Source organism: Patagioenas fasciata, chromosome 7, assembly GCF_037038585.1.
Source record: "Patagioenas fasciata isolate bPatFas1 chromosome 7, bPatFas1.hap1, whole genome shotgun sequence".
NCBI lineage: Eukaryota > Metazoa > Chordata > Aves > Columbiformes > Columbidae > Patagioenas > Patagioenas fasciata.
Window position 1 is genome coordinate 17032446 of NC_092526.1, and position 22461 is coordinate 17054906.

The window sequence follows — 22461 nt, forward strand, 5'->3', positions numbered from 1 at the left end:
GTGGAAGGGGACATCTCCCTCCTCCTTAGGAGCCACAGGTACCCACAGAGGGCCTGGGGGTTTCCCACAGGGACACGTCTTTCTAGGGAAGCAGGATTTGCATGTGCAGGGAGGTGCTGAACACACATGGGATGTTCCTGGGCAACTGAGCAAAGTCCCAACAGCAAATGCAGGGTGGGGTGCACATCACCTGCAACGTTCAACAGGCAGCAGCCCAGGAGGGGTGGAAATAAGTTCCCAAACCAAGAGAGGGTTAATAAAGAGGTTTTAATTTCACCCAAAAAAAAAAAAAAAAAAAAAAATCTATCTACACATCATTTAAAAATAGGCAGGGGGAACCCAAGAGCAAAAACTGTGAAGAATGGAGAGGAACAGGTCTGCTAAAACACAGAGAAAAGTGCTGCTCCACATCAACGGTGTAAAGAACCAGAACGCTGAGGTGCAGGCAGAAACCGGCAGCGGCCACCCCGTGGCAGGCAAGGCTGGAGTCTGGCAGCACGGCTACACAAACAGCAGCTGCCAGGGGTCCTGCACCCCTTTTTCTCTTTGGCGGGCAATTACAGGGATAATTAGCTCTATTAAAAGGAAAACAAAGCAGATAAGTTGTTCCTGGCCCCCCGAAAGCATGGGCACCCCCACGTGCCCCATGCCTGGGTGAACCGCAGCAGGAAGCTCTGGGCTGGAGATCAGCTGTTCCTGGGGCCGCAGGGCAGGAAGGAAGATGCATGGGTGCTGGTTATCCACGCTGCGCAGGATGGGGAAGGTGATGCTGCAGCTGCAGGCGTTGGAGCGATGGAGGACTGGGGCTCTCCTCGCAGTGGTCTCAGGTTGCCAGATCAGGAAACCAGTCCTGGCTTTGCAAAGACTCTTTGGGCAGCCCCGTTGGCCGGGGCCCCCCAGGGACCAGCACACACAAGCTCCAGTTCACCAACACGAACTGTTTTACACCTCTTGGAATAGAGGAGCAAATCAAGACCAAACTACTTCAGTCAAACAACAAAGGAGCAAGAGGAACGGCAAGGGGGAGTTCCTTGTATTTCTATGCTGAATCACACTTGGACTAAACTAAGCTGACTCAGGAGCAGGTAAATGTTTAACTGCAACTCCATACATCTGAGGAAGAGCCTGCATATGCTCAGGGACTGCAACTGAACTTCCCCACTGACCTATATCCAGGATGGGCATCCCATCTGGAAGTGATGACCTTACTGAACTTGCTGCTGCGACAGCAGGAGTGGTGGGCATATTATGGCTGGGATTGCATACCCGCTGCTCTCCGACAGGCAGAAAGGCTTCAGCAAGGAAGGGGCTCCACAGACATTCCTGCCAGGGTGAAGGTGCAACTGAACTGCCGTATGCCAAACAAAAAAGCTTAAAGCAATTAATAGAGACGTCTGCAAATTCTTAATGGCTAGAATAATAAGCAAGAACTTTTCATAAAACCAGGAATACTGGTTTCAAGCACCAGCTTTTTTACCTTGTTCCAAACAAAAACTGGTTTTACACAAAAGTTGGTGCACTGAAAAGTCAGGCAATGTTTGCTTTTACTATAAATTAACTGGAGCGCAGTGCCTTGGAAAAACAACCTTGCCACTCAAAAAAGCAGAGCTGACTTCTGATATATCAGTTATTTACAGCACTAGCATAGGATGCACTTGGGGAAAACAGATTTGCCCTCTGGACAGAGCAGTCCCTTCATCACATTCACAGGGGCGATCAAAGGAAAACTGCATCACCACTTCTTCCCATCGCCCAGAATTCTACCAAAATTAATATCAACAACAGAAAAGTATAATGCTTTGTAATAAATTAACATATACACCCACTCAGGTTGCATCTTACAAGATAAACGCTCTGCCATGTTTACAACCAAACATTCTCTCCTAGCTTGGAAACCAGAAAGATGTCACACTGACCAGGACCACCAGGCTCATTGCACACAGGGACTGGAAGGTCAGTCGGTCTTGTCACCACACCGGGGTCCCCAAAGTGCACAGCCTGGGGACAGTATCCAGCAGCAATGGCTGTCACTTGCTGCTGCTCACAGGGTGAGAGGAGGCCACTGAGGTAGCATCCCCGTGCCAGCCTGCCAGGATCAACTGGTGTGGAAGTGCCCATGGAAGAGGTGCCTGCTGTCTCCTAAATTGATGGTTTCATCTGCTTTGCTTCAGCTAATTTATTCCTGAGAAACTCCTAAGGATAGTTTAAAAAACTCAGAAACTATCTTGACAGCAAAAAAGGTGGTTTTTTTTGTTTTGATTTTTTTTAAAGAAGCCTTTCACCTCTCAAACTCAAGCTGCAAAATCAGAACTAGAGGCCAAAACAAGAGCAACTACTCGGCTTAACAGCAACAACTTATCTGAAGTGAGTAAATGCCAGCAAAAGGAAACATCTGCCCCTATTAAATCAGCATAAAGGTGCTGAAAAAAAGAAAAAAAATGAAGTCACCAGGCTTCCCCCCCCCACTGAAACAAGCTATAAAAGGAGCATCATGTCTCCCAATCCAATAAAACGCAACACTTCTTCCAAACCGTGTTCTGTTAATGCTGAACATGGGCTTTCTGAAAGTTTTCACCTGGTTTAGTTTCACAGTTTGAATGCTCTGCACTCCTCAGAAGGGAGAACAGAGGCAGAGCTGCAGTAAAAACCCTACTACCCTGGGATGCAAGAAGACCGAGGCAAGACCGTGATTCAACCAAAGAGCAACTCCAGTGCCAAGCGCGCCCTGCAGCCCCTGCCCTTCCCCGCCACTCCTGTTTCACAACAACCCCAGCCTGCGCAGAAAAAGTAAAGCCATAACACTTCTTCCCTCCCAGAAGGTGACAAGGGGCTGTTGCTCGACTCCTGCTGCTGTTCTCAGTCTGCTCCAGGTGTCCTCCTACCCCAGTTACACAGCCCTAAGCAATACAGCTTCAGTGCAAAATACTGCACACCCAAAGAGAGACCTCTCCTCTCCAAATGGTATGTAGGCAACAACCTTATGAAGAAAATGCAATCAAATAACAGAACTTGTAAAACAAAAGAAATCACATACATAATCTAACGTCTAAATGATGACAGTGAATGGTGCAAAAAACTGACAGAGCTGCCACCAGGTATGCCATACATTCCGCAGCACCGACAGTTTTTTTCCTGGAACTGCACGAATGTCAAAACGCATCAGCGTGAGTGATTCCAAGATGCCTGTTAGCGAGATGACTGGCAAGAGCGTACTCAGTGATCTGGGTTTCCAGTGAATATTACTAACACAACACACGCCAGGTTACAGAATCTATTGCTTAAATTGCCCTTGGAGGAAAAAAAAATGCCAAGTGATATGTAAATCTTTACCACTCACGTCTCACAGGTGAATGGGTTTTTAAAGTCGAGTCTCTTTTTGCACTATTTTTTTTAAATCAGTTTATGAGCAGCTGTAGTCTTGTGGCTTGATGCAACTCTTTAAGGCTCCATGCTGACAAAATTATTTGAGGAACAATAAAAACTTCACCACAGGAGGATTGCTCTGGGATATCAGGTTTAAATGTGTGGTTCAGGCCCAGGACTTGCACAGATGGTTCAATAAACCAAGCATCCCATATTTCTACCTTTTGTCTCTTGTTTTGGCCCTGAGCTGTTTGTTACTCCTGCACGTCTGGCACAAGTTCAGAATCTTCCTTGTTCCTCAGGAGGAACAAGGTGTTTTACTCTTCACAGAGGCTGACGAACCGATCTTCCTACTTCCATGCTAAGTGGCTGTGCATTTTTTTCCGTTTCTAGTAACTCATCGAAGATATCCCTGGAACAGAGGGAAAGGCCAATAGTGAAACTTACGTACAGCAACAACAAATGAGACATGAGACAGCCCTGAGGGAATCAGCAATTGGATTTAATCCACAAACTCAAGCATCATGAATCCTGCCACAGAAAGGTGTCTTATCTGGCATCTCTAAGCAAGGCTCCTGGAATCCCACTTTTTAAAGATTTATTACAATGAATAAGGTCAGTGGTAAGCCTCAAAGAACAGTAACAATAGTGAAAAGTAACTCCTGGCTGGTAAAAGGATCAGAAGCAACACAAGCCACAGTCTGTAGCTGAAGTAATATCCTTCGTTAGAGCAACCAGTAAAGGCAGAAAAAGGGAACAAACTGGGGGACAAAGTCCCTTCTTCAGTTCCCTCTGCCTGAAAAGATATTCCTTCTACTTACAAACCTCACCCCAGCCATGTCCTGAGACGACCACAGCTGCAACAACGTAACTGCCAGGAGCCAGGATAAAGGCATTTAAAATTATCATAGCACTTAAGGGAAAAACCCAAGCTCCATTATGATCTCTGGTGCAACCAGTGCATAACTGAGACACTGAATCCCCTTCTTAGAAGATGATGTCATGTATCCTGTTAAAACCCTACGTATTAGTGACATATGATTCCACACGTCTGAACTCCGAGCATTTCAATTTTGTCATTCTTTCATATAATGCTGACTACAATTTCTTCCAACAAATGCATGGAGATACTTTTCATCCCATCAAAGAGGACTAGAGGAAGAAGAGAAGCCCACCTCCTCACAAACAGCAGGTATTTTACTGGTAACAAAATTCCCCAAGACACCCACTTGTGCATGTAGAAGAAGATGTAGCCACTTCGGTCTCTGTCACACTGAACGGTGGCCTCTAGAGTTCTAGACACTTCCAGGTCATTGTAGGTGAACCAGGACTGCTTCTTGATATCATAGACATCACTGATATAATGACCTTAAAGACAGAGAACGCACCTTACTTTTCAGGCTGCACTTCAACCAGTACACTGGTTAGCTAACAGATACCCTGGTCCAGTGACCTGTGTCAGATTTAAATGCTAAAACACCCTGAAGATCTTGGCCAGTGAGCTGGTAACCAGCACAAGCAACTCCACGGACCCCATAAGAAGTATTTCATCACATGCCGTGACACCCTCAACCTGGTCCCTCACCAGCAAGCCATGATGAAAGACTTGCTGTGCTGCCTGCTTCTCTGCAAATAATCCTGCTAGGGTAGTTCTGTATTACAGGCTTTTTAAGATAGAAAAGAGAAGAATACAAAAATATGATAACTTTTACCTGAAGAGGATGTGCTTCCGATATGGCTGACGATGCTTATGAGACGGTAGGAGTGAGGAAGCTCTCCTGTCTGAAAAGAAAGTTCAGTTAAAGCTTTGAGGCATTCCCTTCTGTCCCACGTAGCTTATGGACAAGACGATCTATACTCTATTCAAAGCTGCAACCCAGAGAAGGATTACAGAAACAGACACCCTGGTTCAGACCAAAGGAAGAGTCCTTTCAGAAGAGGGAAAACCCCTCCCATCTTATTTAATTTTTCGGCCAGCCAAATGAACATGAAGAGGAGTCACTCTGACCTCAGAACAGACACTGACATGAGCTCCACACTGCAATGTTTTCTAAACAACCATTTCCTGAGTGACTTGCACTGATGTCAGAATGAATGTACGAAATAAACATAGAAAACCAAAAACAGAACACCATGCTTATTTCTGAAATATCAAAGAAATACCCTTGATAACGGTATACAGATTTAACAGCTAATACTGGATATGTAGCCCAGATTCTCTTGTCCTGCACCTGTAATGTCATCAGACAACGCCCTCTTTGCAAGCAGGAACCATGCTCTGTCTACTCACTGACAATAAAACTAAATGATGTTAATTAGCTTCTAACAACTACTTTTTAATTCTCTTTGACTAGGAAACATTATTGATAACAATTCACTGACAACACTCTTAAAATGCAGCTCTTGGTTTAAGGGTAGGAAAATGAAAACCGCTCAAAGAAACACTAATTATTTAACCTTTTCCACCCTACACAGTGTTCCTTCCACCCAGGCAGGCAGGCGACTTTCGCAGCGCTGCTGCGTGGAGTCTGAGCGTGCTGGCAGCACGGCCTGGGTCACAGTTACATTTCCCTTAGTGGGAACAGGACCTTGCCAGAGCTTCTCAGCTCTGGTGGTGCAGGATCTAGAAGCTCATGGCGTTGCCACTAAACTACCATGCTGGCTGACATCCTCTAAGCAAAAATTTCAGGCCCATTGCTTGACACACACTGGAACATTTCTGATATAAGACTACTGTTTCCTTTTCACCATTATCCACATCTTAGAGAAACTCAGAGGGTCTCTGCAGCTGCTTTTTTTTTTTTTTTTTAATCAAAACAATACAATAGGACATCCCCTTAAGGATATAAATTTTCTATCTTTTCACTTTTGAACAAAAAAGATGTTTCTAGACTCTACATCTGCTCTGTAAAACTACATCCAACACTAAACTGATGGTAAAGGAGGGGTACATTTCTCAGTTGGCTTTTGAAATCATAGATCACACCTCAGAATTTCTTTTCAGGTCTTCCGCTTCAGCTTCTGAATACTCCATGTCAAAAACATCCTCGTTGCCAGAGTCTTCATCAGAACCAACGCTGTCCAGGAGAGAGCTGTTAAACTCTAGATAGCATGGAAATAACGATACTGCGTGAGAAGCCATGGTGCACACAGGAATTCACAACAGGTTGAGGTATATCTACCCACATAAACAAGCACAATAAAATGCTAATGTTTCAAGCTTCCTTTCCAAGGAAAGTGGGAGATATTGGAACTTCCAAATAAAAACTCTCTCTTCCTTCCCCAAATTGTCAGAGCAATAGTTAAGAAAAGTATCTTGGACTACAGAACTAATTTTAGCATCATCTCTCCCATACTTTTACAAAAGAGCATTATGGCAATGACAGCTGGGTGATAAAAGAGCATTTAAACACCCCATTTGCTCCAGAGCACTGGTGGTCTCCAGCCAGAACTAGCATTAAAAGAAGTACAGCCAGCCTGGTCAGTGTAAGTCTCTGCAATGAGAAGCTATGAACTCCAGTTTTAACTATAAGTTGCATTACCAAAGTGCATTTTTCAATTAAAACTGGCATCAAAACACTCCTGCTGGCAGCGGGCATCTTTTCATTGTCTTCCATGGTAAGAAGGCTGCTCACTGCAGGAACTTCCAGTTTGCTTGGCTGAGCAAAACGCAGGCAGCTCTCTGTAAAGAGCCGGAAGGCACCGCTGCTCCCTGTACACCCTGTTCCAAACTGCCTGGGATTCTGCAGCTACCCAACCAATTTAGGATTTTGTACAGTACTCATTAGGAGAAGTAGCTACACTTTCACCAGCTAAATTAAAGCTATGTTGTCTTGGGTGGTTGAGAAGCTGAAATTAACAGGACACTGCTCAGGAGAATTTTTTTTTTCTTAAAGAGACTATCAGTGTTTGTAATGATGGAGAGATTTTGCCAGAGATTCTCACACTGCTTGCCCTGTGAAACCATCAGATGCTGGATTAGTATAATTGTCTTGGGAAGTTTACAGATGAATCCCTTTAACTGAGAATATTTTACTGCTGGTTTCCACACCTGGCCTGTTGTAAGCTACTCTACAGTCGAGAAATGCAGCCACTTAGGCAGGTCTCTGCATGAAGTACTTGCCACAGTACTGCCTAAACGCCACTTCACCAATGGCCCTTGGATGATGAGTAGTTCTTTGATTGCAGCACCACTGGGAACCTTTCTAAGACAAATAGTACCAGATCCATGCTCACGATTACTAACATCTCCTTAAACAGCTGCTGGCTGGTGCCTTACAAATGGCCTGGCAGTAACTTGAGAAGCACAAGGCAATGCTCATGTTCAAGTCAAGCGTCTGCAAATCATGACAAGGAAGGATTTCTGGTGCTGAACCCTTCCCAGCCAAGATTCAAGGAAGATCTGAGAGGGACTGGGCACTCAGTCTGCCAGAGCTCAACAGGGGACAGGACTCAGGCTGAGGGACATTTAATCAGCATTCAACTTATTTCTCTTCAGAAGCAGACATCGGCTCATCTAGTAATAACTGAGCGCCTTTAGAGGTGCCTGAGCAACTACAAAATGTATATATATATATATATGTACAAATTAGCCCTCCCTCTCTGGAGCAGGAATTTTCTCTGTTACGCATTGCTCTGCCAGATTGTATGAAATCACTCGCATGCCACCCTCACACAAACGTTAAACAGTGCCCGAGGCTCACCATGCTGTCTGGATTGGGAAAAGACAGATAGTGTACTCTGGGTTTCTTTTTTTCACCCCCAACAGCTATACTTGCAGTGAGGTCTGTCTCCCTCCTCTCCTCTATCAGGCAGACAGAGCACTTACTCATTTCCCTGGGCAAAGCTAGTACATTAATTAATCAGCAGTAAAATATCAATGCAACTAAGAAATAATCCTTATGCTCTAACAAGAGCATGCTGGCTTTTGCTGGGAATGCAGAATTCCAAGGTCCATTTTGCTATACATATTAAATATTAGTTATACAGAAATACAACATTACAGATATAGTGATATACTTGTTTATATATAAAAAGGAAATTAAAAACTCAAGGGACTGAAATAAGATATTTTTCTTATTAAGTTTTTCCCGACATTTGCTCTTGCAACTGAGAGCAAGAAAAGCTGACCTGAGCAAAGCCAAACACAGCAAAGCACATACCAAAGAGCATGAAATCCCAGCTCTTTTACAGACACTCGGGAGCTGCACTCATACATACAGATCTATTTTCCCTTAAAAGCAACATCCTGGAAGAAGTTTAATGAGTTTCACCTTGTAGACTTAATTCCGTAGCTCGTTTAAGGTCATCATCCTCTTTTTGTTCTCGCGCCTCCTGACGGGAAGAGAACAAAACTTAGCTCATTGAGACACTTCACTGTTTAAAATTCTTGTGGTGGTCTTTTTCCATTGAAACTGTGCTGCTCTGGTTTCTACAACAAACCTGACACTGTAAATTAAAAGTTCTGTGTGAAGGAATGTTTGCAACCAGCGAGAGTCCAATGTTCCCGTGCAACAGAACCTGGGACAAACCTTCATTAAGGCTCGTCAAAGCTCCTGAAGTTTGGTATGCAGCAGAGCGAGTCTCTAGTAACACCAAACGCTTTCTCTGGATCATTAATTTGAAAAGCATCTGAATGAATTTGCAACCCTTTGCTAAGGAAAGCTGTCATTTACACAAAAAGCTCCTCGCACTTCAGCAAAATTTAGACTACTTCTGCCCAAAGCCAGCTGAGGACAGAGTCATCAAATTCTGACAGATTTTATTATTTGTACAACATTTGAAAGTAGAGCCAGTGGTTTTATATAACAGGTGTAATTCACAAAGGCAGGATGCAAAAGACAACACCACTGAACAACCAGACACTGAAAACATTACCATGAACAAGTAGTGAAGAAACCTCAAGCCAACAAACCCTTCTAATCTTTGGATAATATCACTGTTCCTCCCACCATTCTCAAAAGCTCAGAGCTACAGCAAGCCAGTCAATAATATTTAATGAGTCAGTTTCTTAATTCAGGATTTGAACGCTGTGAGTACACCTGAATGCAGAACCCTAACTACGTATTTCAAATCAAGATAACCACAGTTACTGCATTTCCATGCCTGAATCATGAGAGCAGCAGGTTTTCGCTCCAGAACTGTAGCAGAACAACACTCAAAGGGCAGTTTTACATTACTAGCATGAGGCCTTTTATCTCACTATTTCTAAAGCATTTGGGAATCTTTGTTAAACTACTCAGCATCGCTGAATCAAAGCTACATCTGGCATGGAAAATACCAACCAGCACCTCATAATGAGTAATGGGAGAGAAAAATCTAAGTGCCATGGAAACATCAGATCTCATAAGGAAAACCATGACAGCTTTAGTATTAATAGAGAGCAGACAAGGGCACCTATTTTAAGAAAGACCTGGCTAAGCGCTTGCTTCACTCTCAGCAGCTCCGTTAAACTTGTGGAAATCAGTTACAGGTCTTGAAATTCAAGTGGAACACAGATGGTCAGCACACAACTCAAGATCCCAGTTCTTTCCAAGTCTAATTTAAAGGACTTGGTTTTGACTAAATTTGTGATTTTTTTCCAATTTACTAACAGGGAAGGATCACATAAGCGGTCAGTTCCTATATTCTCTACTAAGCACGCTTTACTTGCTAGCACCAGAAACAAGGCACTGGCATCGACAGATCTTTAAGCTGACCTTGCATGGCCATTCTTAGCCTTTGCTTTCAAACCTGCTGCTTTCAGTCCTGATACAACACGCTGCAAGAAGCAACTGCCAGGGAAGCTAATGGTGGGCTTGGTTCTCAGTGACAGACAGCAAGATTTTAGTTTATCATCATTTTTATATAATGTTACAAGGCACTGTATAAATGTGCAAGGAAAGCTTTGAGAAACCTGCAGGTCTGTGATGTGATATACAGTTACCAAAGTACATACAAAACGTGTCCAGATGTATCCAGTGCTGTCACCCTATTGACACTGGAGCTAGAAGAACCCAAACCTTTCTTCATCTGTTTTTCTCAAAAAACCCCAACAGAATCCCTTTGCAGTTACTGCCTGAACACAAGTTTTCCTTTAGCCATCGGGTTTCCAGTGTTGGGCAAGACAACTCAAGGAAGGAAACTTCATTTCTTACTTGCTCTTGAAGGCTCTGAGCCAGCGCCTGCTGGAGTTCTTGCTCTTCCCTCTCTCTCTCCATATCGTACTGCTGCAGCCAGTCAACCTCCCCCTGGGAGCCTTCCGGAGTTTTGTTTTCCTTATTCTCATCAAAATCTTTCGTTATCTCAGTGAAACTGGTAGGACCTGAGGAAGCAGAAAGTACAGTTACGCTTTCCTGGGTCTTCTGTTTGTTACCAGCTAAATCCCCTTAAATCATCACAATCCTTGCAGCACAGTGACATCTATTGACAGGGAGAGCTCACTAGCCATTAAAAAAAACACGAGTCAAATGAGAAAAGCTCCAAAGTCTTATTTTAACAGATGTAAGATGAACCATTTGATTAATCCACAAACCTGTTCTCTTCTTAGCCTTTTATGTTCACTCAGAAACATAAATTTTAACTAAAGAAAGATGTCACGCAGCACCAGGTTTCTGCAGCCGTGAAACTGACACTTGAATGCCTCTAGAAGGAATGACGGATTATAAAAATTTGCATTGCATATTATACCTCAGAGTACTATAGATGAAGCCAAAATTAAAGCCAAATCATATGTAAGATAGAGGGAAGCACAAATGTGAAGCATTGTTTATATTCGTCAACTTTTACTTCAGGTAAGAGCTTCAATCTTGTGAATGCTATCTACAGCTTTAAAAATGCAAGAATATTTTAACTTTTCAGTTCACCTTTAAAGCGAACACTATGGCAGAAGTGCTTTGCAAGACTTCTGGAACGAACACGCATTGAACCACTGCACACATTTCCTCCTGCAGCTGCAGGACACTTTGATTCTCCTATTTGCTTGCAGCTGAGAAAGAGCCAGGACCTGCTCCAACAGCTATCATGCAGCAACACACAAAACTTCAGTTTTGCCCTATGCAGACTTCAGAATCTGCTCATTAGTTATTAGCAAAGATTATACAAGGCACTCTCAGTACCTGCAACCTCTTAAACACGAGATCACCAGAACTACAATCCATCAGCCTAATCCTCTTGAAAAACTAAAAATCCACTTGAAAAACAAAACAGAATTTATTACATGACCTTTGAAAACTTCCAGTGTAAGAAGAAATACTCACACAACTGTTATTTGTGGATCATGTAGCAGAAAAGACATCTTCTGTCATATCTAAATCAGCCTTTTTTGAAAGCACCACAAACTATCATGTGTTTAGAAAGAAATGTACTATTAGTGGTAACAAGAAATGGACCAAGTTTACATGTTTAGAATCATCTTGTCTGATGCATCCTTTGCAATTATGTTTCATTTAAACAGAACATAAGATGGTAAACTCATGGTAAGTTACATTCCGCGGCTGTAACTAGTAACTCAACACACAGAGATACACTTCTCAGCTGAATGCCAAACTGTGTGCTTTGAGTAGTGCTTGGGGTTTTTGGTCAAACACAGTCAAATATAGAAAGCTGAATGCAATGTTGAGCATTTAACTGCATTCTTAATCAGAAAATACGGAAACTTTTATTAAACCCATACTTTTTGCTTAAGTGTCACAACAGAGTCTTCAAATAATTACATTATGCTTTCCAAAGAAAACCTGGATAGAGATACATTCATATGGCCACACTCTCACAACTCTTCCACACAACACCAGCACCTACAAAGGAGGGCACAAACAAGGCTGACCACAGACTTCATTTTCTTATATCCTGCCTTCCAACACATAAAATATCAAGAGTTGCTCATCAAAACACATGCAATTTTTGGTAATAGAGCAAGGGTTTTTTTGTGAATATTTAACCTCCTGGCTCTTAGAGGAGAAGAGCATACTGTTGGTTTATTTTTCCAGGCTACTAGAAGTAAAAGTCTGACTGAAGGCATGTAACACACATGATAAACACTTAGAGACTCAGTTTCCCCACACTGAGATCAAACAGGCTCCTTCTTGTACTTAACCGTGTTTCTGGGTCGGAGGCCAGAATTCACATGCCGAGTCTCTTATGCTCAAAGGTCTGCTCTCACATTAATAAGTATTACAAAAAATTACAGAGATAGAGCTAAATTAATTAGTAATTAGTGACAAAAAAACTGCGTTTAGGAAAGCATTCGGGTCTTGGGTGCTCCAGACATCACTCTTACACACCAGCAATGAGAACACTGCTACTGTGCTGCCCAGGCTGCAACAGCTACGGAAATCAAAATACTTTCTGATTACGGAATATTAGGTTCCAGACGCTGTCAAATCTTAGTAAATTGAATTGTCTGGTACAGGAACCAGTGGAAGCATGTGTTAATCAGGAGAGGAAAAAAAAAAAAGGAAATTAAAGATGATGTTACCTTTAGCAGAGAGGTGACACACACAGTAAAATACATTTTCACAGTTCAATGAATTAAACACTTTATACACAGGGAAACTGCAAGAAAACTGAGCAAGTCAGACAGTTTCAGCAGTGCACTTGCCCTCGGATTCTGCCACCATACATACTAAACTGCTGCTATCAGTGACCCACTTTAGCTCACTGTAGACCAATTGAGATGGTTGCTTTGCCTTACCTGAGTCTAACGCTGCTTTGGGTTTCTCCATCTCCATAGATTCCAGGTTTTCCGGCAATTCTTGAATTTCATCATCTCCAAAACCAGTGTCTGGGCTGCTTGTGGGTTTATCTTCATCATGGCTCAGAGACAGAGAAGCTTCCCTTTTGCTAATCTCTAAGACAGCTGCCAGCAGCTCATCTTCGCTCATCCCATCAAAACCAGCATTACCCAGCTCAGCTTTATCACCCTCCATTTTACTTCTTTTTGAACCCTACAGATAAATGGAACTATGATTAAGTGCTTGACTAAAAGGGATAGAACATCAGCTTTACATTTCTGTGGAGATCTTTTAAATTTCTTTTATTAACCCAAGGGAGTGGAAGCTTGGCTCTGTCAACATTAAACAGATAAGTTATATGAGAGTCTATGGAGAGACAACCTTCATAGCTACATTCACTCCAAGGAATAACATTTAAATATAAACTACAACCAGTTTTTACAGGCCCTGTGGATTAACACACACCAGGTAACTCTTCCCTTCAACACTCATGTTCCACCTTTATGTTGTGATGAATCCTCAAGCCTCTGGTGAGCCAGTGCTGAGGCACAAGTAGCGAAATTGCAAGTTTGTTAACAAAGACTGAAGCAGCAACATGAGAGTAATTGAACGTGAACACAGGGATGGAAGAATAGGAACTGAAATCAGGTTGGTATGAAGAGCAATTAAAATTAAGTTTTGTGCTGCAGGCTTGCCATCCGAAATCTCGAGGGGTGGGCATGACTCTGCAAACCAAGTAAGAAAACAGTTAACCGGGGAAGGGGGGAATTATTTTTTCCCAATGAGAAAAGAACGACTTTGAATTGGAAGAAAGGAAAAACACTGTAGTCTTAATCTGAATTTTTCCTTCTTTAATCATTCTCCTAAAACTGATGTTCATCCACTCCTACACCATACTGATTTACAACTACTACAGTAATTTCAATGATTTTGATACTAACTTAATCAGGAGGTTAACCTCCGTGTATACATATTTATACAATTACACTACTTACCATATGTTTAGATTTTTTTCCTATATTATGTTAAAAAATGGGGAAAACTAGTTTCTATCTTACTTCAAAGTGCATTTGGATGGATCTCAGAACTTTGTTAACTGGTGCTTTTCACTTACACTGCAAGTTTTTGATGAACAAGACTAGTTTTATACAGCATTTTGTATTAAAACTGGCTTATCAAACAAGATTAGCAAACAAATTACCCAACTAAATTGCTTATTTTTAGACATCATGCCCTCCAAGAACTAGAACTGACAAATTCAAACTCTTTCCTCAAATCTATTCTTGCACTGAATAAGGAAAGCCAAGTACCTGCTTTTTAAGCATTCTGATTCTGATTTCTCTCTCTGCATCTGCAGCCTACTAACGTCAAAACTGGTTTAGCTCTTCAGCAAACTCTAGTTCCAGGCACTTTGCCAACAACTAACACTAACTCAGTGTCTGGACTTTAAAGACTTAACAGCATCTTGCATTATTTGAATAGAACTTTCCTATTAGAAATTATTTGCATAGATTTTAAGTAGCTCAGGTTCTAAGACAGGCTGCTTTGAATACTTATTTTTAAAAACTACTTCAAATACTACTCCACCTGCAGAGGCAGAACTCGCAGAAATTGCAGTTCTGCTCACTTCAGCCTGGAGAAGAGAAGGCTCTGGAGAGACCTTATTGCAGTCTTTCAGTACTTAAAAGTGGCCTATAAGAAAGATGGGGATGAACTTTTTAGCAGGGCCTGTTGTGATAAGACAAGGGGTGATGGTTTTAAACTAGAAGAGGGGAGATTCAGGCTAGACATGCGGAAGAAATTGCTTACAATGAGGGTGGTGAGAGCCTGGTCCAGGTTGCCCAGAGAGGTGGTGGATGCCCCATCCCTGGAGACATCCCAGGCCAGGCTGGATGGGGCTCTGAGCAACCTGATCTGGGTGAAGATGTCCCTGCTTATTGCAGGGGGTTGGACTGGATGAGCTTTGAACATCCTTTCCAACCCAAACTCTTCTATGATTCTATAACTGCTGTTTGCCCCCTCAACCCCATGTCGTACCCAGCCGCTGTTCCAGCTGTTTTCCAACAGGGCAGGGCTGTTTTGCAAACCGTGCCCTGCGGGAGATACACTGGCCACCAAGTGACTGCCAAGCCCCTAACACAGCCTCATCCACAGCTACATTGAGAAGCAACCAAGGGAACGGTGCAGCAGCAGTAACGCCGTTTCCACAGACAAGGACCAGGAGCAGGTCCTCTCAGGAAAACAAGGAGAGATAACAGCTGGCTGGTCAACCCTGTGGTTGAGGAGTGGTCAACATGCATGGCCACAAAGAATAAAGTCCCTTACGTGGAATCATCACCACCACTGTCTCTTTCCCACAACAGCCTGGAAAGCCTATGATTAATTTGCTATTCAAATTAACAGGCTTTATTGCCAAAAATTTCTGCACTCACAGGGCTTGTGCAATAGAGACTACTTACACTTCCTCACAAACAAAACTTGTGGAGGAGTCTCTCAACTGAATATTTTTGACTAGCCCAACTTTTACTGGATCTAACTTAATCAAGGGCTTTACTGCATAATTTTATTATTGACAGCCCACTATATTTCAGCCTGGAAATGTTATCAGTAAAAGCTACCCAAAGGACTGACAAAACTGCTAAGCAGTTGGTATACATAACCTGAAAACCTAAGTGCAGTTGCAAGTAATTACCTCTGTTCCCAGTGGGAACCCAAGACAACTGTACAGAGAGGTCAATTAGCAAAACACTCCCTTCCAGCACTGCAGTGCTAACTAGGAGAAAAAAGTTATCTTACATCAACTTTACTCACAGTCTGTGCTAAGAAAAGCACAGGCCAGATGTGAGCACATACAGGATCTATGTATATGGAAGTTTGTGGTTCTTACCCTTACCTTTTCTGGCTCTTCTTGCAGTTGTTGCTGATCTCTACCCTGTATGTTACACAACCTTTGGCTATGGGCGACAGAACGTTTCAAAGGCTCATCATCGCTGTCAGAATCTACACAGAGTGCTGCAGAGCTCTTTGACTTGAAAGTGTATTTTCTGTAAATTAAAAACATGGCTATAAAACTTCATGGCATTGTAGCAATCTGTTTCAAAGTAACTGCTAAAGAAGTGTTACACTTCATTTTCACATTGTGGGGCAGCACAATTTAGGGAACAAACTGCAACGATTGACAACAAAAAGTTATTGACATAGGAGGCAGGGTTTTCAGACCAAAAAAAAAAAAAAAAAAAATCAATCTTTTACTAGGTTAACTTCCATACCTTCTTCAAGCCTGCAATAGTAACTGTTAAGGCTATAAGTTGCTAAGTGTGTGGCTCTTGCTTCTAAGACTGAGGATTCTGTGCTTTATTACCCAGCAAGGGAGTCTGGGAAAGTCATGATTTCTGCTCAATTAGGGAATGCGGTCTCTAAGTATTTCACAATGCAAAACTATCCAGTGTGATATCACATTTTTTGCTATATCAAAAACTGGCCTTTCAAAAGGGCCTAATAAGAACAATGCCCTCTCATCTTTGCAAATAAACCCAAGGAACTAATCACCTGCTTCCAGAACACACACTGGGGCTCCACAGAGTCAGAAGAGAGAAAATAGCTAAAAACTGCAGAATTAGAAGACATTTTGCTTCTTATATATGTGACTTGCAACTACAAATGCAAGCTAGTTTGAGATAGCTGGCACTGACAAATCATCTGTACAAACTAAACTCAGTTTTCTTTCTGCTGATTAGTCTGAAAAAGAAAAATCATCTTCACTTTCTTACAAATCCCCAAAGGTTCTCAAGAGAAATGCTAGGGTGGTCGTGTCAGCTAGGCAAACCATACCACTGATATTAATTTCAGCTAGCATGTTACACCAGTAAAACTCAGATATGAAAATAAGACGCCAGTTGAAATAATTTACTACAATAAAAAAATAGAAAACAAACAGAAAAAGTGGAAATATTAAAGAAGAATAATTAGAAAATTTTAAAACGCCTTAAAAATTATCCCACAAAACCCCAAGCCACAGGCATTTCAGAGCTGTAACTCACCTAGAAGGTGTGGAAGTGGTTATACTACAGGAATTCACCATTTGGGAGGCTTTCAACGGACGGGAACTATTGAAAAAGCAAAGTACTTATTGCAGTAGTTACAGTACCTAAAAAATAAGTGGTTACTTGTCTGCTATGCATGCAAATTCATGACCAAAGGAACAAGTAGAATACCATTATGTACTTGCTAATTGCATAGATTTAGACTAATAACTCCATCATGCTATAAATATACAACAGTTGTTCAAAACTGTATATAATCCTTTAAACTTGATTCACTTCTTAGCAATGCAGCCTTGGGGACAAGCTCACAAATGAAAGGCTTTGAGCTCCCATGTCAAGACAATTAATTCCTTTTTCTTTTGGTTCCCACCAACACCTGAGCTCCTGCTCCCAAACCACAGTCTCTTGCTGCTGTCAGGATTAGCTGGTTTTCCAGCATGTCCCACATCTCCCTTTCTCCTCCCTTACCTGGATTCTTCTGAACAAATTTCCCACTCCATTTGATCCTTTCACTGGCTCCTCCAAGTCCCTCAGTATCACTACACATCTATCTACCAGATGGCCTCCAAATATTTTCTAACCTTCCTCCTCAAACTAGGGCTACTTCTCTCCAGCCTAGTCACCTTTCCACTCTCTGGTCAATCAGAATGGTTTAAATGACTGAAAAAGTGCCACTGGAAAGCTATTTCAAATATATTTTCAAGTATTTTTGCTCTGGTTAGTGTCAGCTTTTTGTTGCATTTAAGAGGTCAAGATTTCTATTGTTAAAGTAAACTCTTGGAAAAGATCCACATTGATCTCAAACACCACTGAATGTTCAGCACAAGAATGCCTGTCACACTGCTGAACACATACACCAGATGCATCCTAGCTCCCTAGGGTTACTGAGGTTATGTCACTGGCCAGGAACCACAAGAGACTCGAAAGTTTCTTTTTCCTTACTCTGTCACAGACCTCCTACGTGACAGCTGGCACATTTAATCTCTGAGTCTCAGGACAAGCAACTGCACAGAAATAAGGGAAAAACAGAAAGTATTTTCAGCCTGTGAAGTGCTCAGATATAACAGTGGCACAGGTAAGACACTGAAAAAATCAATGACAGCGCAGGAGGTCTAAGTGGATATTAGCAGAAAAAGGTAGGATGTTGCATCTCCTAAGCAGAGTTAAGTGTGCTGTGAAGGAAAACGTAATCTAGATTATTTTGGATCAAGAGGCATAAATTTTACAAATTACTGACAAAAGTTCTCATAAAAAGGACAGGAAAGCTATTTTCAAGTACAGTGAAGAATTCCATCTTACCAAATATTCCCTAGGTAATGCACCACCAACTCTAGTGCTTCCATCATGCTTCCTTTCCATACACGTTCTCATGATGGCATCATTACAAATTAGCAGTGCACATCCAAATTTTAACATTTCCTTGCCCAGACACCTTCTGGAGGAGATCTAACTGCCCACCTTGAGGTACATGTGCTTAACAATCACGAGTTGTACACTTACACGGCAGAATGGACGCTCCATCCCAGTGTCAGCGGCGGCCTAGTGCTTTCTGTACAGTGTGAAAGTAGGGTTAAGTATCTTGGAATAACCACCTGCTGCCCGACTTTATGATTGAGAGACAACGCTACATTGAAGCTGTATCGTTTCAGATGAAGAATCAGGACCCTGAGAGATACCAGAGAAGGACAAATGTTAATCTCAAGACAGAAGTCAGAAAACCGATTCAAAATCCAAGTTTACAAAATGCATTCACCTGACTCTAAAACGATTATTACTTCAGCGTGGTGAGGACATACCACCCATCTCTTATCTGGCAAGAGACAGGTAATTACTCTCCTGCCCACCATTCAACTTAGTGCAAGGCGCAGAGTGCAGACTCTGCCGACTCCAGAGGCCTCCTGCTTTGATCTGCATCACCTTGCTCTTCAGTCGAGCAGAAGTAAGCAGCTCTTACCAAACTCATTATTTTCTACTACACAGTAAGATGCAGGAAGCAATTAAAATATTATTGTTATAGGCCAGAATGCTAGTATACTACTACGAGGTGTTCAGGACTGTGATGGAGGGATCAAACAGCTGCCCAAAATTGAGGGAGAACTGTGTCCAGTGCAAGACGCGAACTCGGTTTATCTGTCATGACGATGCTTTCTCCTTGAAAGAGATTTTGATCACAACAGTATAAAGAACCTGAAAAGGTCTCCTTACACAGAACCTTCTCCCTCATGCTGCACTTTGTACTGTCTGTTTAGATCACACAGCTGTATCATCACTTGTGTTGTGCTAATATTAAAAACCTTAGACAACAGTTTTGCAGTGTTAGCATAAATACAGTAGTTAAGCAAAATGCAATCTAACTGCCAGGTTACAGGGTTCAGTATGAGGACACCCGGGACAAGGACATAGGGCAGATAAAGTCACTCAGACTCTTGTAGCTTTACATCCCATGAGAAAATGATCCCTGCCTCCAAGTACTTCCACTCTAAATAATGAAGTAAACCCAGCCATGAAGTGAGAAACTACTGAGTGTGCATTAACCCTCCGAGTGTCTGCATTCTGCCTCAAAGTGTCATGCTTACTCAGAGACAAAACTGCTATCAGCATGGGAAGAATTAATTGATTAAAGCAAAACCCTTTATAGACCTTCTGGAATGAATGCCTCTAACTCAGTCCTGCCCATTAGGTCAGCTGAGCACAAAATATTCAATTTCCAGAATATATTTACTGTTTCTGCTTCCCTCGCATCCCAGAAACCCCAAGAAAAGGGGAAAACTCAGCCCTCCTTGTGTAGGTGATAGGGAGGAAGAAAAAAAGAGTTGCAGAGGGTGCCCAAAAGAGCTTCTTTAGAAGGAAACTGAAGAACAGCATGAAGACTAAATACTGTCTGTACATGCATCTTTCTCACATGCTGACCACAGTACACACTGTCCTACCCCTTTTCTCAGCTTTACTCTTTGAGGGACTTTTGCTTGCACTGTTGTAACACATGGCTCCAGGAAGGAGAGGAACAGATGTCAGCATGTACCTGGGAAGCCTGTTGAACTTGTGTGTGACAACAGCAGACTTTCCATTGCACTTCTCGCAGGAATACTCGATTTCCTCTGCCTGTTTCAGAGAACACAAAAACGACTAGTGGAACAAAAGACATATCCAAACAGATCTCAACAGAAAGCACATTGCTTTTGGCTGTCACATAAGCTCTTCAAAACAGCAGTTACACTTACAGTTATAACCACCTTCAACATGACCTAACAAGAGGGCTTCTGGTAAGAGGGCAGGTAGCAGAGCTTACAACATGGCAACTTATCTGCTAACACAGGTGGAATTTTTCCTACAAGTCTATTGCAGACCAGTGAATTAGCCACAGCTGAGACAAATCAGCTTCCAAAGAGAGGTGACAATCTTGCAAGGTTTATGGTTTTCTCTCCCATACACAGATTTGTTTGCTTGGTTTTGTTTTCCTAATAACCTTTGGTGGAAGTTTTCTTTTTTTTCTTCAAAACCTCAACTTTGTTCCTGAAAAGCTATCCTCATCTAAACTTGTCAAGGATGTGCTGCACTGTAGTAGAGTTTTGAACAGGCAGCAAAAGGGGAAGCAACACTGTGCTCAAATTACATGTCTTAGCCATCAAACATTTCTACAGCCCTTTTCTTTAAGTGAGGCCAAAGGACACCAATATAATTTTAAGAATATTTTTAATTGTAGGTATAAGACCTCCACAATATTTTAGAATAATTGCTAGGCTTTTTCTTCTATCTGTTGAAAACATTATCTGTAAATGTAGAAAAAACACAGATCTGTCTTGAGATATGACAAAATGCAACACTAATTCATAGAGGTAAGGCTCATTTTCAGCTTTCAGAAATCTCATCTTGAAGATCTATTTACAAGATAAGCATCCACATACTACAACTATTTTTTTTTAATAATTATATTTGCATGACCTTTTTCCTCCATGCCAATTAGGTTGGTACATAAGCTGTTGAAGCACCCCAGCCCAGGAGAGCAAACAGGAATTCCTGAGTGACTGTCTCAATCTGACTGCCTCCCTCCTCTCCTTTGTCTCAACTCTTCCATCACAAAATGGGGAAGTTTGCCTATTTCATAGCAGTATTGTAAGGATTAGTTATTTTATCACAATATTTTACAATAAGAAACTCCTGTGTACTGTTAAAAGTCCAAATCTCAAAAGAATGAAAAGTTAATTATTTCACATGTCTGCAACTACTGTCACAGAAACTAATAATCAGCTACGCAATCAAAATTTCCATATGATAAAGAATCTACACCTACTCCATAGTGAATAAAGACAACCCCAAAACTATATACCCGAAAAAAGAGGTCAAGAGAATCCTGAATTGATCGAGAAGGAAGCAATTTCTTTCTTCGAGGAAGGTCAATGGAGAGGTCATTAAACTGTTCTCGTTTGGTGACTGTTTCACCACATCTGAAAAAGAAACATGTTTATGTAAGTCTGACAAAAAATATACTTGAAATTAATGGCAACTTAAGATTTTTTAGGCTAAAATAACTTCCCAGTAAATATATGCCCCTTCATTGATCTATTTTACTCACAAAAGTGAAACTGTTTGATGTTTATTACCAAGTCGAATGTTGAGATTTCACTTTGATGCTTTAGAAATTGCAAGAAACATTTTTGGAAGGGTGAGAACAAAAAAACACAGATTGCTTTGGAGAAACAAGTGATCAGGTATACAGGAAATCAAAGTGACTGCTATGGAGCAGAACATGTCTTAGTCAGTGTTCTCAGGAGAAAATAAGTCAGCCCAGTTCATAAGAAGGGAAAGCCTAGAAGTACTTTCAGACTGTTTTCAGAAACAAACCAGGGTCCATCTAAAAAGAAATCTCAATTTTCTTACACTTTTTTTTAATTAAAAAAAAAAGACCCTACAACCATTATTTTCAATAATTATTACCTGCACGCAATTTACTTCTAATTATTTTAGGGAACAAATGGAGTACACACAAAGTAATATTCCCAAATATCTGTGTTCACGACAACTCAGTGGAATGCAAACATCCCGTAGGGAAATCTGCTGCACAGCTCATACTCAACAAATGGCCAGACACACTGGTTTACACCGTTTTTCCACAATAACCTACAGAGACAGAAGAAAATGCCATGCCCCGGAAGGCCTTGGGAAAGAATTAATAAAAACCATGGCTTCCAATTTTTTTTTTTGAGAGGAAACATTACTTGGCTGAAACCCCCTTTTCTGCTTATTTTCATACAACCAGTATGCAAAAAGCACAGCATAGAAACTTTCCACTGGATATGTAATGAGGAACTAAACGGATCGAGACTGTTCAAAGAAGGCCTGTAGCA

The 22461-nt window shown here is 41.7% G+C and overlaps 1 protein-coding gene across 2 annotated transcripts in view; it reads right to left on the minus strand.

The window, feature by feature from the left end:
* Nucleotides 1-248: 248 nt before the first annotated feature.
* Nucleotides 249-22461, minus strand: part of USP37 (ubiquitin specific peptidase 37) — a 36327-nt gene continuing 14114 nt past the window's right edge. For both annotated transcript variants that reach the window (XM_071810911.1, XM_065841066.2), the window contains exons 13-24: nt 21444-21561; nt 20139-20218; nt 18617-18781; nt 17114-17179; nt 15967-16117; nt 13034-13286; nt 10500-10666; nt 8637-8697; nt 6350-6465; nt 5076-5145; nt 4593-4731; nt 249-3775 (exon numbers count right to left, since the gene is read on the minus strand). In XM_071810911.1, coding sequence (XP_071667012.1) covers nt 3688-3775; nt 4593-4731; nt 5076-5145; nt 6350-6465; nt 8637-8697; nt 10500-10666; nt 13034-13286; nt 15967-16117; nt 17114-17179; nt 18617-18781; nt 20139-20218; nt 21444-21561 — 1474 coding nt within the window. In that variant the 3' untranslated portion in view covers nt 249-3687. The remainder of the gene's footprint in view (nt 3776-4592; nt 4732-5075; nt 5146-6349; nt 6466-8636; nt 8698-10499; nt 10667-13033; nt 13287-15966; nt 16118-17113; nt 17180-18616; nt 18782-20138; nt 20219-21443; nt 21562-22461) is intronic.